The 11,458-nt window shown below is 40.4% G+C and overlaps 1 protein-coding gene across 3 annotated transcripts in view; it reads right to left on the reverse strand.

Moving 5' to 3' along the window:
- Positions 1-9,196, reverse strand: part of PIKFYVE (phosphoinositide kinase, FYVE-type zinc finger containing) — a gene marked incomplete at both ends in the record, with an annotated part of 65,110 nt that extends 55,914 nt beyond the window's left edge. The window contains 3 exons of one of the 3 annotated variants that reach the window (XM_082483364.1): positions 790-908; positions 7,319-7,498; positions 9,015-9,196. In XM_082483364.1, coding sequence (XP_082339490.1) covers positions 790-908; positions 7,319-7,498; positions 9,015-9,186 — 471 coding nt within the window. The remainder of the gene's footprint in view (positions 1-789; positions 909-7,318; positions 7,499-9,014) is intronic. The other 2 variants (XM_082483365.1, XM_082483366.1) reach the window with 2 other exon arrangements.
- Between the last annotated feature and the right edge of the window lie 2,262 nt (positions 9,197-11,458).

Genomic DNA, 11,458 nt, shown 5'->3' on the forward strand with positions numbered 1-11,458 from the left:
TTTCACCCTCAAAAATATCACCCTTTCTACCAAAGCAATTAGTCTTACAAGCAGAACAGCACTGGAAGCTAACTGAGTTTACTCAAAGTCTACCTGTAAAAGCTACCAAGCCAAAAGCCTTTTTCCTCTTCATTCAGCTTAATCAAACATACTTTTGCCTGTTTGTGTCTTGTTCCCAGACACAGCTATTTATATCATCACTTATAAATAGCTGTGGCTTCTTTTCTCAGTAAGATCCTCCTCTTAAAGGCATGGTTTGACTCAGCAGAAGGAGGTGAAACCAGCAAGTCAGTAGCAAGTGCCAGACCCTTATACAGCTGAATCAAAATTGATTAACAGGACAAGCCTTTCAAGCAAATATCGCCAACCAATCATTACCACAGTAAGTAGCAGATTTAATTCATCCTCAGATTTCTCATTACTATTTGGGAGAACCAATGTGTTTCACCTGCACACAGTTAGCCTTCAAGGGAGAAAACCATCAGGTAATACTAGATTAGGTAATACAAAAGTGGGAAGGAGTCTAAAATGAGTATCTGGTCCAAGTTCAAGAAGCTGAGCAACTGCAATGTTCCACTCCTGCAACATGACAGATGTCTGACATGTCAAAAGTCAGCACTAACTTGAATTGCTTCCCCTGCACTTACACAATAATTTTTGAGTTTATTCACTCATCCTTCAAACATCTGAAAAAATCCCCATTATGTATCTAAAAATGAAGCTCAGAGAAGCCCAGTAAACAGTTCAGTTTCTAGATAGATTGGCCTACAAATTCCTCAGAAGAAGTACCTGGCTCTTCCCCTCCATGATTTCTTTGAGACGCTTTAAAACGGTGCTGAGGCTTCTTAACTGAACTGCTGTTCGAGGATCATGACCTCCAAGAGGCGGTTCTACTTTCCTTCGATTGTCTGGAAGGCAAGGGAGAGTAGTATTCATTTCTTCCATAATACACCAACATTTGCATCACAACACAAAACCCCATTACAGGGAGAAATGTTCACATGTGTATGCACTTTACAAAGTTACAGCATGTATCACTTTTTGCCCTTGCACTCTTTTCCCCCCAAAAGGAGCTTCTGATGCCAGAGAGCTTGCTTTGACTGACAGTTTAAATACCGTCCCCTGTGTTTACAAGAACCGATTTAAGTTCGCTGAGAATGAAAATATCCTCTAATGAAGTGAGGTCATTTTCAACATCCTATATGAACCTTGTAAAAGTCTTTTAGAAAGCACTGACGTCTCATTTTAGAATGCCCTCTAGGATATTAATACTTACAAAATAATTGCAACAATATTCACACTAATCTAGGACTGGTAAAAGTCAATGCCTTAACCTGAACTTATTTATAAATTACTACAGCAAGTCTCAGGACTCAATTGCTCAGATTCTATTAAAAACAGTAATTCAAAATAAAATGCATCCAGAAGTTCACATTTTTGAGGGGGTTTTGTTTTATTTTCTAAGAAAAAAGCCAAGTTGTTGAGAACTTGTACAGTCATTCTTGATTAACTCTAGCAACAAGACTCCTGAATAAAAAGGTAATGCAGTTAATTTCTTTCCTATAAAAGGCTAGATTACTTTGAAGCATTTCTGTACCAGTTACAAGTAGGATCCTTCTCTCCAGAAGGCTCTGCAAACACAGTGGTGTGTTTACCCGAACATTTAAACATTTTCAGAGTCACTTTTCTACACCAAAAGCTTTTCTGAATAGTTTAAAGTTTCTTACCAGCTTCGCTGCTCTCCATCTGACTAGCATTTTATTTTCATTCCCCCTAGTACATGAAGGACGGACATGGCCGCTTTCTGTTTACTGCTTTAGATAGCACTGATGTCAGCGGGAATGCTGACAGCACCAGCAGAAGCATGTTAACTGTTACCGTGCAGTAACAACTAGGCTATCCCTTTGTGGGCAAGAGATCAAAACTCTTAGAGTCATGTGATTAAAACTGTAGGATTCCATGCCTCCTCTTCAGGTTCTTAGTAGGTATTTTTAGTTAATAAGCCCACATATAGCTGCTTAATGACCTATGTACAACAAAGAATCCACAACAGGAGATGATTTTAAAGAGAATCTAGAATGCTTAAACCCAGTTCTGCGGCTAACCACTTGGAATTTATTAAAAAAAAAATAAAAAAATCAAACACATATACTTTTGGACAGTACAAGTTGAGTATTTTAGGGTGATTAAAGGGACATTAATATTTCAAGAAAACATTGATAATACCATAGAAATCTTTGGCTCCTCCTTACATCTATCACAAGATCTATGCTGCATTTACTTCCTGGGCTTTCCTGCTGTAACTTTTGAATTCAAGAGCATCTTCTTTCCAGGAATGCTGCTTCCAGTTAAAAAAATTATCAGGCCTCCTGTCTAACTAGCTACAAATTTGGTCAGCCAAGTGAGTCCCAAAGTATGAACATACACAGCACTGAGGAAATGCCACAGGTAACTCTACTGGTTCTTGTTAGTTAAACATCCTTTTCTGTGTTACATAAAAGAATGTCAAAAGGATGTCATCTAGATTAGAATAAGCATGCCATCAGCAGTAGGAACACATGGCTACCCTGTTTATACTGGAGAAGCTGACCAATTCTCAGATTAAAATTCAGTTGGCTCTTTTCCTTTTCAGTCATGTGATTTGTTCCTTTCTGGGGGAAAACACTGTATAGGAAAAATGGAAGAAGTCATTGTTCCTGCAATACAGAATACACACCGTGTCTAAAACACCATCCTTATAAAAGGATTCACATGTACCAGTCTTAGGTGAACTCTTACTCCTGATGCAAATTCCATTACTATAAATACTACAGCCATTTTCTCAGTTAATGCACACACAATTTACAGACGTATGTTTTCAGAATTGTATTTCCTTATTTCACCATAAAATCTGCAAAACTCATGTCCCCTTCCAAAAACACAGAACTGTAAGAATATTTTTCTTGCTTTGCCCACATCATCATCCCAACTGCCATCAGTTGCACTTCTGAAGAGAGTTCATATCTTCTTCTGATTTGATCACAAAAGGGTTGACCACACTCACACATCTAATTAGCAATAAGCTTTTTCAGTGCTCCTGAAGCAGCAAACTCAGCATATGCTACTTAAAAACAAACAAACAAAACCCACAAAAAACACACACACTCCCCCAAAAAACCCAACATACACACTCCCAGCCACAATTAGAATTACACACAAGAAAATAGGGTTTTAAAATAAAATTATTCATTTAAGTGTTATTCAATCTGTTATGACAGCCAGATCAGCTTCACAGACTTTTGCTTGTCATTGTCCAACCAGCCCAAAACAAACTGCAGGAAATTAAGACAGTTTCCTCATGTTTTGGATATAGAGAGTCCTCATACTTTCTCAGTCCCCAACTCTACCATATCTTCATCCGTTTACTCTTCTTCCCTAGCCAAATACTCATACAAGGCAGTCTTTTTTCAATTGATATCATTTTGCATTTAACAAGCAAAAGGCTACTGCATCTCAGCCCTTCAATGTAAGGCAACAACACGAGTGTGGAACACACCTTTCCAGGACTATCAGTTTATGCAACAATTGCGTTTTTCCTATCCATTACCTTCCCATCTATGCATTCACTGAACAAGACCTCAATATACCAAAAGAAATGCCATCTAGACTTCCAATTTGACCTATTTCTAACCTACTTATCCTTCTTAAGCTAAAAATTAACTCCTGAAGCTGGGGGAGCGGGGGGGGGGGGGGGGGGGGGGGGGAAGTCCTCATATTTCAACCCTCATCCTTCCTATATGTATACATGGCTGCTGATTCTTGGCAAAATCTATACATCCTCTGAAATACTCTATGTTTTTCTCCTCTTTTTCCTACTGTTCCCACCTGAACTGTGATCACAAGGAAAGAACCTGCAATACCATTCCATCTATGATAACCTAGTCAGTACACTTCTGAGTTCAGGCTACAGAAAGATTTGCTCAGTAAGTTATGCAATTACTCTACATCCTCAATTACTGAATCACTGAAATATATTTTTCCGGAGTTTCTTTCATGACCCTATGTATTTTAGCATTCGTTTTACAGTGAATGACAAGTCAAAAACACTACAAGAACTACTTTGTTGTAACTTAACTGCTAGTTTCAATTTACAGGAAGAGAGATGACCATACACTAACAAAAGAGGTACAAGCTTCACAGTTTCAACGATAAACAAATACACCTGCAAGGGATACCACAGTTTTCCTAATAGAAATCAACATGAATTGCTGTCTAGTTATTCGCTGCCACAGCATACCATTTCATATTCAAGTTCACTATCACAGATCAAACATCACATCTTCCTCAAGTCATTGCCAGACAAAGTACTGACATGAAAATTATGAAAGCAATTCTTAACTTCACTTTACAACATGCATTTTCATTTTCCAAAACGTTTTTCAATAGAAAAGATGCTCTGGTAATAAGTAATGTCCTTTATGATTCCCAGTAACCACTACATGCTTTCCTCAGGCCTTTTTCCCCCTCATATGATCACTGGCCTTTCCTTACTCCTACTAAGCTCCTTTGCCATTTCCTATTACTGCCAGTCTGCTACAATTGTCCAGCATTAACAGCATTATCCTGCACTACAACGTAACAAGCTAGAAGTGCTTTTACTGCCAACGCTCCCTCTCCAATTGGTCAGAATTTCTAGTTCTCCTTAAACTGGATTTGCAAGCTGTGACATTATCTCAGTACAAGACTATTTTGGTTCAACCCAGCACCTTGAAAGTACTCAGGAGACAGCACACACAGACACATACCGTCCAACACAAGCAAATGGTCCCAATGCCTCTGTACCAGCTCCCCAGCACCCTACTCCAGCACATGAGGATGCAACAGATTAGCCAAGAGGGAGGCTACAGAAGTCAATGCAGAGTCTTAGCCCTAGGTCTTCAGCCATACAGCCCACAAAGCGTCTGACATAAGCCAGGCATCCAGCGGCTTCTCCTGTTTTCACAAAAGCCAGTAAGATGCTGTTACAACGTTTTCATGAAAGCAGTCCTGAAGGGAAGCACACAACTGAAATCCTACACATTTTATGCTAGACAGTTTCCTACAAGAGCCACCATCCATCCATGTTGTTCTGCACTTGCAGTCGTCAGCCTTCATGGTCCCTAAGCATTGGGAATATCTGTTACACAGACAGTGCAAGCTAATGGACCGATGAGGGGTAGGAGTCAGCATCTTCAGGAGCAATTTCATTCCATCACTGTTTAGAGGCACCAGCAGCCTTTTATTTATTTATTCCTTTCATTTTGCTTAAGCTTAGCATGTTATTTAAACTCAAGTAGGCTAGAGAGACCTTTGTGAAGGACTTCACCATTTTCCTACCTACACTTGCCAATGTTATGAAGTATCTGAGTGATGGTCAAGCCTAGAGAGACATTTACAGGCCTGCAGATACAAGATTGCCAGAAAACTCAATTAGATTAGACACCTCACTCTCACTGAACTGAGTGGGTGAACTGACCTACCCATCTCGGTGTTTATGTAAACCACATCACTTCTTTTCATACTTTTCAGTCTTTAGATATGAGAACAGTTTCTAAGACTATTTGTGCAGCCCAGCATCAGCTGCAATGGCAGAAGTAAAATTCTCCTTTGCTCAATGTTCAGAAATCCTCAAAGACCTGATCATTCAGCACCTTTTAAGACAAAAGGCAGCATGAAAATTAATTTTCTAAAGTTTGTGTCAAAAAAGGCAATGCCTGACTTTTGGAGAAAGAAGATGCAAGTATTTTTCCCCTCTCCAACTACAGTGAGATGACCAGAAAAACTCCCCCAGAACCTCCTCACCAATCCAGTACACTTTAACTTGCATTACACAGCGTTTATGTTTGTTACTGCACAAACGTTATCTGGGGGAAGATACTCAATAGTGAGCCAGACCACTTAGCACCCAATATCACAGAAATCTCTTAAAAAAGCCAGCAATTCCTGCTTGGTCTAACTTTACTTCTTTCCAGGCTGATTCACGATCACATACTTCTAAGCATACTTTCATGTCCCTGGGTTTGGATGAATGGACATCCTGAAAAGGAGTTGGAACAACACAGCAACAGCTCCTCCCCCACACCTTAGTCTAAAGTCTCATTTCCCTGGCTGCCTACTCCCAGTGGAATTCAAACAGCAAGATTATTTCTGTCTTCTGAGTACCAAATAACCTACCTCACCTAAAGGTTTCTAACTTGTAATCCCCAGACAATTTCCAAGGGATTTACAAGAGGTAACTAAGAATGAACTAAAGTAAATTGGCAAATCAGCCAAGAACACACTGCTGTACTTGGGGCATTTGAGAAAAAGCTTTAAAAACAAAACAAAAGAAAAAAAAGAAAAGCCCTCAATTTGTTCATAGTGACAAGTACAACTGAACAGCACAAACAGTACTAGAGGGCAAGGAGTAAGATGATGGATGTGGTCAATTAAGACAGCATGCAAATGACTTTGAGAGCTGCAAATGTTAGCTATCTGTACTGGACTTTTGTCTGGTTACCAAAACTAGACATCTTTCTAAAAGTCCCATACACATTAACAACATTTAAGATCTGATTTGTTTGCACTAGGTACTGTACTCTTGGAAATACTATCTTGCACAGGATTTTTACCCAGCTTAGCAGTTTGCTTAAGGCTATCACAAACGGCCAACAGTAAGCAGGCAGATCTCAAGAGGGACCCTCCAATCTACTTACTAGCTCTTCCAGGTCCATAAAGCCATTACACAGTTGCACCTTTGAAATGACATTCAATTTCCATCTCAGCTAAAAGAGATTTGGTATGGCATCTGACAATAGTTCCAAGGTTAGGAATAAAAAAGGTTTAGACACAAGTTCCTATTCAATTCTCCTCAGAACAGCTCCAAGCAAAAACCTGCATTTACAACTCCCTTGAAGACACAAACATCAATGCCATTCAGACTGAGCTCTGAAGTTACAATTTGTATGTGGCTGTTAAGAAACTGAAGTCTCTCAAGACAAAGCAGAAATTTTCAGAATCAAGGTTCAAGTGACTACAATGTTGGATGTGTTTTGGCAGCCTCTTTTGTTCCAGACTGTTCTGTAATTGAAACAGCAGAGCCTCAACAACAGTGTCTTGCTGGAACACTAGGAAGGGTAGAGGGAACAAGCTTCTGAGGTTAAAGTGCAACCTCACTAATAGAAGCAGTGTAGCCTGATACCAAATTCTGCTATTAATCTAGACAGTCAACAAACCTTTGTTCACCTCTTTCCACTTCACTCTGAAGCATCCCAGACTGGCTAGTACAACATTCCCTTGTAGCACAAAGAGCTGAAATTACCCAGGGTTGTAGATGATCTTCTTTGCAGCTCACCAGTCAGTTGTTTTTTGTAAGGAACCGGTGACCTCAGGGACTGAGCCCTGGTGGGATGCTGAGGACTGGACCAGCCACCACTCAGCGCTTGTGGATCACTCTGTCCTGCCTCTGCTCTCTCTGCCGGGGATGAAAGCCTGCCATCATCTGGAGTTGACAAAAAGCAAGAAACCAACAATTCAGACATGGTAAAACCCGTAGTGCATGCAAAACTAAGGTTAAAAAACTGTCATAAATAGCTCATTTGGACATGAATTTTTTGTCTGAAAAGTACTATACAAAACATGGTAACAGGCCAGTATGCAGAATTTGTCTGTCAAGGCTCAGGCTGTTTCAGAAATATCCATAATGTGAAAAGTATCTAAATAAACAAACCAACAAGCATGAATTATTCTTGCTATATGGACTAGCTACACTTGATTATCAGCTTCTGCCCTGAAAAGTTTTTCAGTTATGTTAGAAGCCAGCACTGACGTCACATTAAAGTTACCACAGCCTTTAATAAACCACTCTTTTCCATTAGAGGATCAAGTATAGACAGGTTCTCAATGATTCCAGTAACATGCCCATTTCATGTGCTGTTTCAAGGTTGTTTTCCCATTCTTTCAACACAATACTTTGCTGATTCCAACTACGTTTGTCAGAGACAAACAAGTGAAGCCAATATTGGCTGCATCTTATGCTGCTGTCAGTAAATTAATAACGACAGGTGATATTCTACTATGCAAACTAATAGCAGTCATACCAAGTAATTATTTTTCATTCTGCATAAGAAGAGTCTGAACAGATCAGTTTGCTTATGCAAAAAGCTATCTTGGCCCTTTTTCCCTAGCCCAAACATTGCAGAAGTATGCTTAGCAGAGCTGGATAATGAAGAGACAAAACAAGAGCAGCTGACCAGTTTGCCATCTCCAGCAGTTACACATTTTTTGTACAAAACCAAGGTGTATTCATTCACCACTCTTTGCAGTATATTTATTTGAAACAAAAGAGGAAAAACTCACATAGTTCTCTAAGAGCTTGCCTACTGAGAATATAAGTGTTTCATGATACATGTAGCACAAAGGCCAAAATCTACTAGTATTTTAATATACAAAACTTTCCGAACTCTTCAGACCTCTTGATGGGGAACACCTAAGGCGTGCAAATTAAGGGTGGACTTCCTGTAAAGACACTGCTTTATCACAGCTCAGCTGCCATCCAACTGAAAGTACAAGATGCACAGGAAGGTGAGGAGTGGAGGAAGCCTGGATTAAGAACTTGCATTGGAAGGACAAGCACACATTTTGCTCATATAGGCCAGCAGAGGGTTACTCCTGCTTTGAGCCTTAAAAACTTCATACAAGCAAAGGAAACCCAGACGCCCAGCTAAGAAGCTATACAATACTATCTGTTAAATGGCTTGTCTGTGACCTTCATGGGCAGCCACAAATTACTAGCTACAAGATGCTGGCTATCTTCTCCCACAGAAAAGCTCTACGTCACCCAAAAGCAAGATGCAACATCCCTCACAAAAGAACTGACTCACCATCCATTTGGCCAGCCATCTGACATTATGCTCTTATATTCAGAGGTGTTTTTACCAGCTTACGTGGCAGCAGAAGGCATCGATAAAACAGACAGCACACATAATCCACACACCCACATTCCTCCAAGCATTTACCTTTGCTGAAACGGAATAGATTTACAAAAGAGCTGTAGGCTGATTTAAAAGGAGGCTCATCCTGGTCAGGAGTCAGGGGTTTGAAGTGAGTGAGATGAGACGGACTACTGGGAGAATGAGGTAGTTCACTGGTAGAGTCCAGGGTTGGAGACCTTTTGTCATCTGCGGCCATTTCACGTGCCCTAGAAAGAGTTCAGCAACATGCATTATACACAGGGTGGTGAAACAGAACATCTTCAGTCAACTGAAGAGACAATGTCTCATCAGAAGCTAGAGGGGGAACATTCACCCCACCTACCACAGACATCTGCTGTTAGCACGGGTCAAGAGCGCCAGTTAGGAGCCCACGTCCCGCACCTAGTCATTGGCAAGAGATCAGTATCTCTGCTGAGAGCAATTCAGAGCTCCTAGTTAAACATCCAGAGCAATCAAAGTAAGTAAACAGCCACTACACCACCTGACAACACACTTCAGATTTTATAGGCATCTGAAGTTTTTAAATGGAGACTCTGCATGCATATCACAAAGAAGTTTTAACTGCAGCTCCAGAGGTGTCAATGCTGTGACTTCTGCAGCCCTTGTATAAAGAAAATTGAAGACAGGCATGCCTGAACAAGCACAAGACATACTTGTTGTTTGGCCAGGTCAACTTCAGAATGAGAAACAGAATGAACTGCAAACACAAGCAGGACTGAAAGATTATGTTTGGTGGCACACAGCTTCCTTCCCCTTCGCACTACAATACAGGGCCTTGTGCAAGTTACCAGGGAAGCAACTCAAACCATGGTTTATTTGTTGTCATATCTAACACCTCAGAACTTCCTTGCTTTCAAAAGCAGCTACATGAAGGAAAACCAAACAAACAACATTCTCTATTATGGGAAACCATACTAGTTCAGCTTACCTGTTGTGTACTAAAGCCTTCATACAACCCAGAGTCACATTTTCCCACAGCCCATATTCTTTAACCTCAATACACACCTTATTTCTTCCACTCCACCTCACTAAGCCTGCACTTGGAGCTTGTTAGGCTAAGGTACTTACTACCGTCATACTTTGTTTAAGCAAGACTTAGTGAAACATTTGAACAGAGCAGGAACATGGGGAGCTGATGGAACCTACAACTGACAGTTAACTTCTACCTGTGCCAAGGATCAAAACCCTGTATGAGTCTACTTCCTGCTTAGCAACTGATACATGCTCCTTCATGAAATACCAGTTTCCACAGCTGCTCCTTAGAATCTACAGGCATATTTTGCTGACTATAACATTGTCTTCCAAGTTCTAAGAAGCCACACTAAAAATCTATGCAGTCCAGAGAAAATCCACATGGTTGACAAGTGACACTGGAAGTGCTAACAAGCTGCACGCAGCTCATGGGGCAAGGTTTGACCACTCCTACAACGAATGCACAAAAGATGATATCTGCAAGTGAATCACATGACTTCTCAGTGGACTTTTGCTTGTTGCTCTGTATAGTAAGCACCTTAAGCTCAAAGTTTCTCCTGATATTTACATATCCTTAAGAAAGAAAACAGAGAGACATCATTCACAAAGTTTTAAGAGAAACTTTGGTCAGGTTCTTTATGTAAGGTTGAGTCTTAAGTCTGAAATGCTTCCGCATCTCTCTCCCCTATAAGTCATGTTATTTTTTGCTGTTGTGCATCTCAGCAATATTATTCCAGCAACAGATGATTTGAACATGCTTAAACACCAGAGTTCATGGAAAATGCCTTCAAGAGCATACCTTCAGGTAAATTTGGAATTGTTTCTTCAATACTTAAGGTAACTAATAACTTGCTTTTTAAATGCTGAATGTATGACAGGGCTGTGCTTCCCCCCACACTACCACATTAAAAATACCATTAGGAAGTCAACCGTAAGTTTTATAGGAAACTATGTTCATCTCTCAGAAACTGGCTATAGCCTGGCAAGACAAAAAACAAGGAAGTCTCTGAACTCGCATACATCACATACATGATTCTCAAAAAATAAACTTTAGCTTCAAAGGAAAAAAAGCACACATTAATTATTTCTGTGACAGCAGTACTAGTGTAATTAAAACAGACTGAAAAGACCACTGTACTGGGCATTAGCTACAGAAACACCTGGATCTACTGTGCTACACAACAGATTAGCTACGGAGCGTATCACCCCTTCTTAGAGTGCATTAGTTCTCCCACTAAAAGGAAACCACTCCGTCTACCCCCCAAGAAACAGGGAAATAGTCACTTATTTGCATATTGTGGGAAATCAGAAAGCAAGGCGCACAGATCAGTCAACAGGCACAAAACCAGACTACATCCTCTTCAGGATCCTTACCAAACAGTCACGGGGGATATACCTAAAGCCACTTTAGGCTGCTACATCTTCAGCAATCACCAACTCACCACCGACAAACACCGAGTGCAGGTATGGGTGCGAACCTCCATTACCCGTTCGGC

This window comes from Vanellus vanellus (assembly GCF_965231255.1).
Source record: "Vanellus vanellus genome assembly, chromosome: 5".
NCBI classification, from domain to species: Eukaryota; Metazoa; Chordata; class Aves; order Charadriiformes; family Charadriidae; genus Vanellus; species Vanellus vanellus.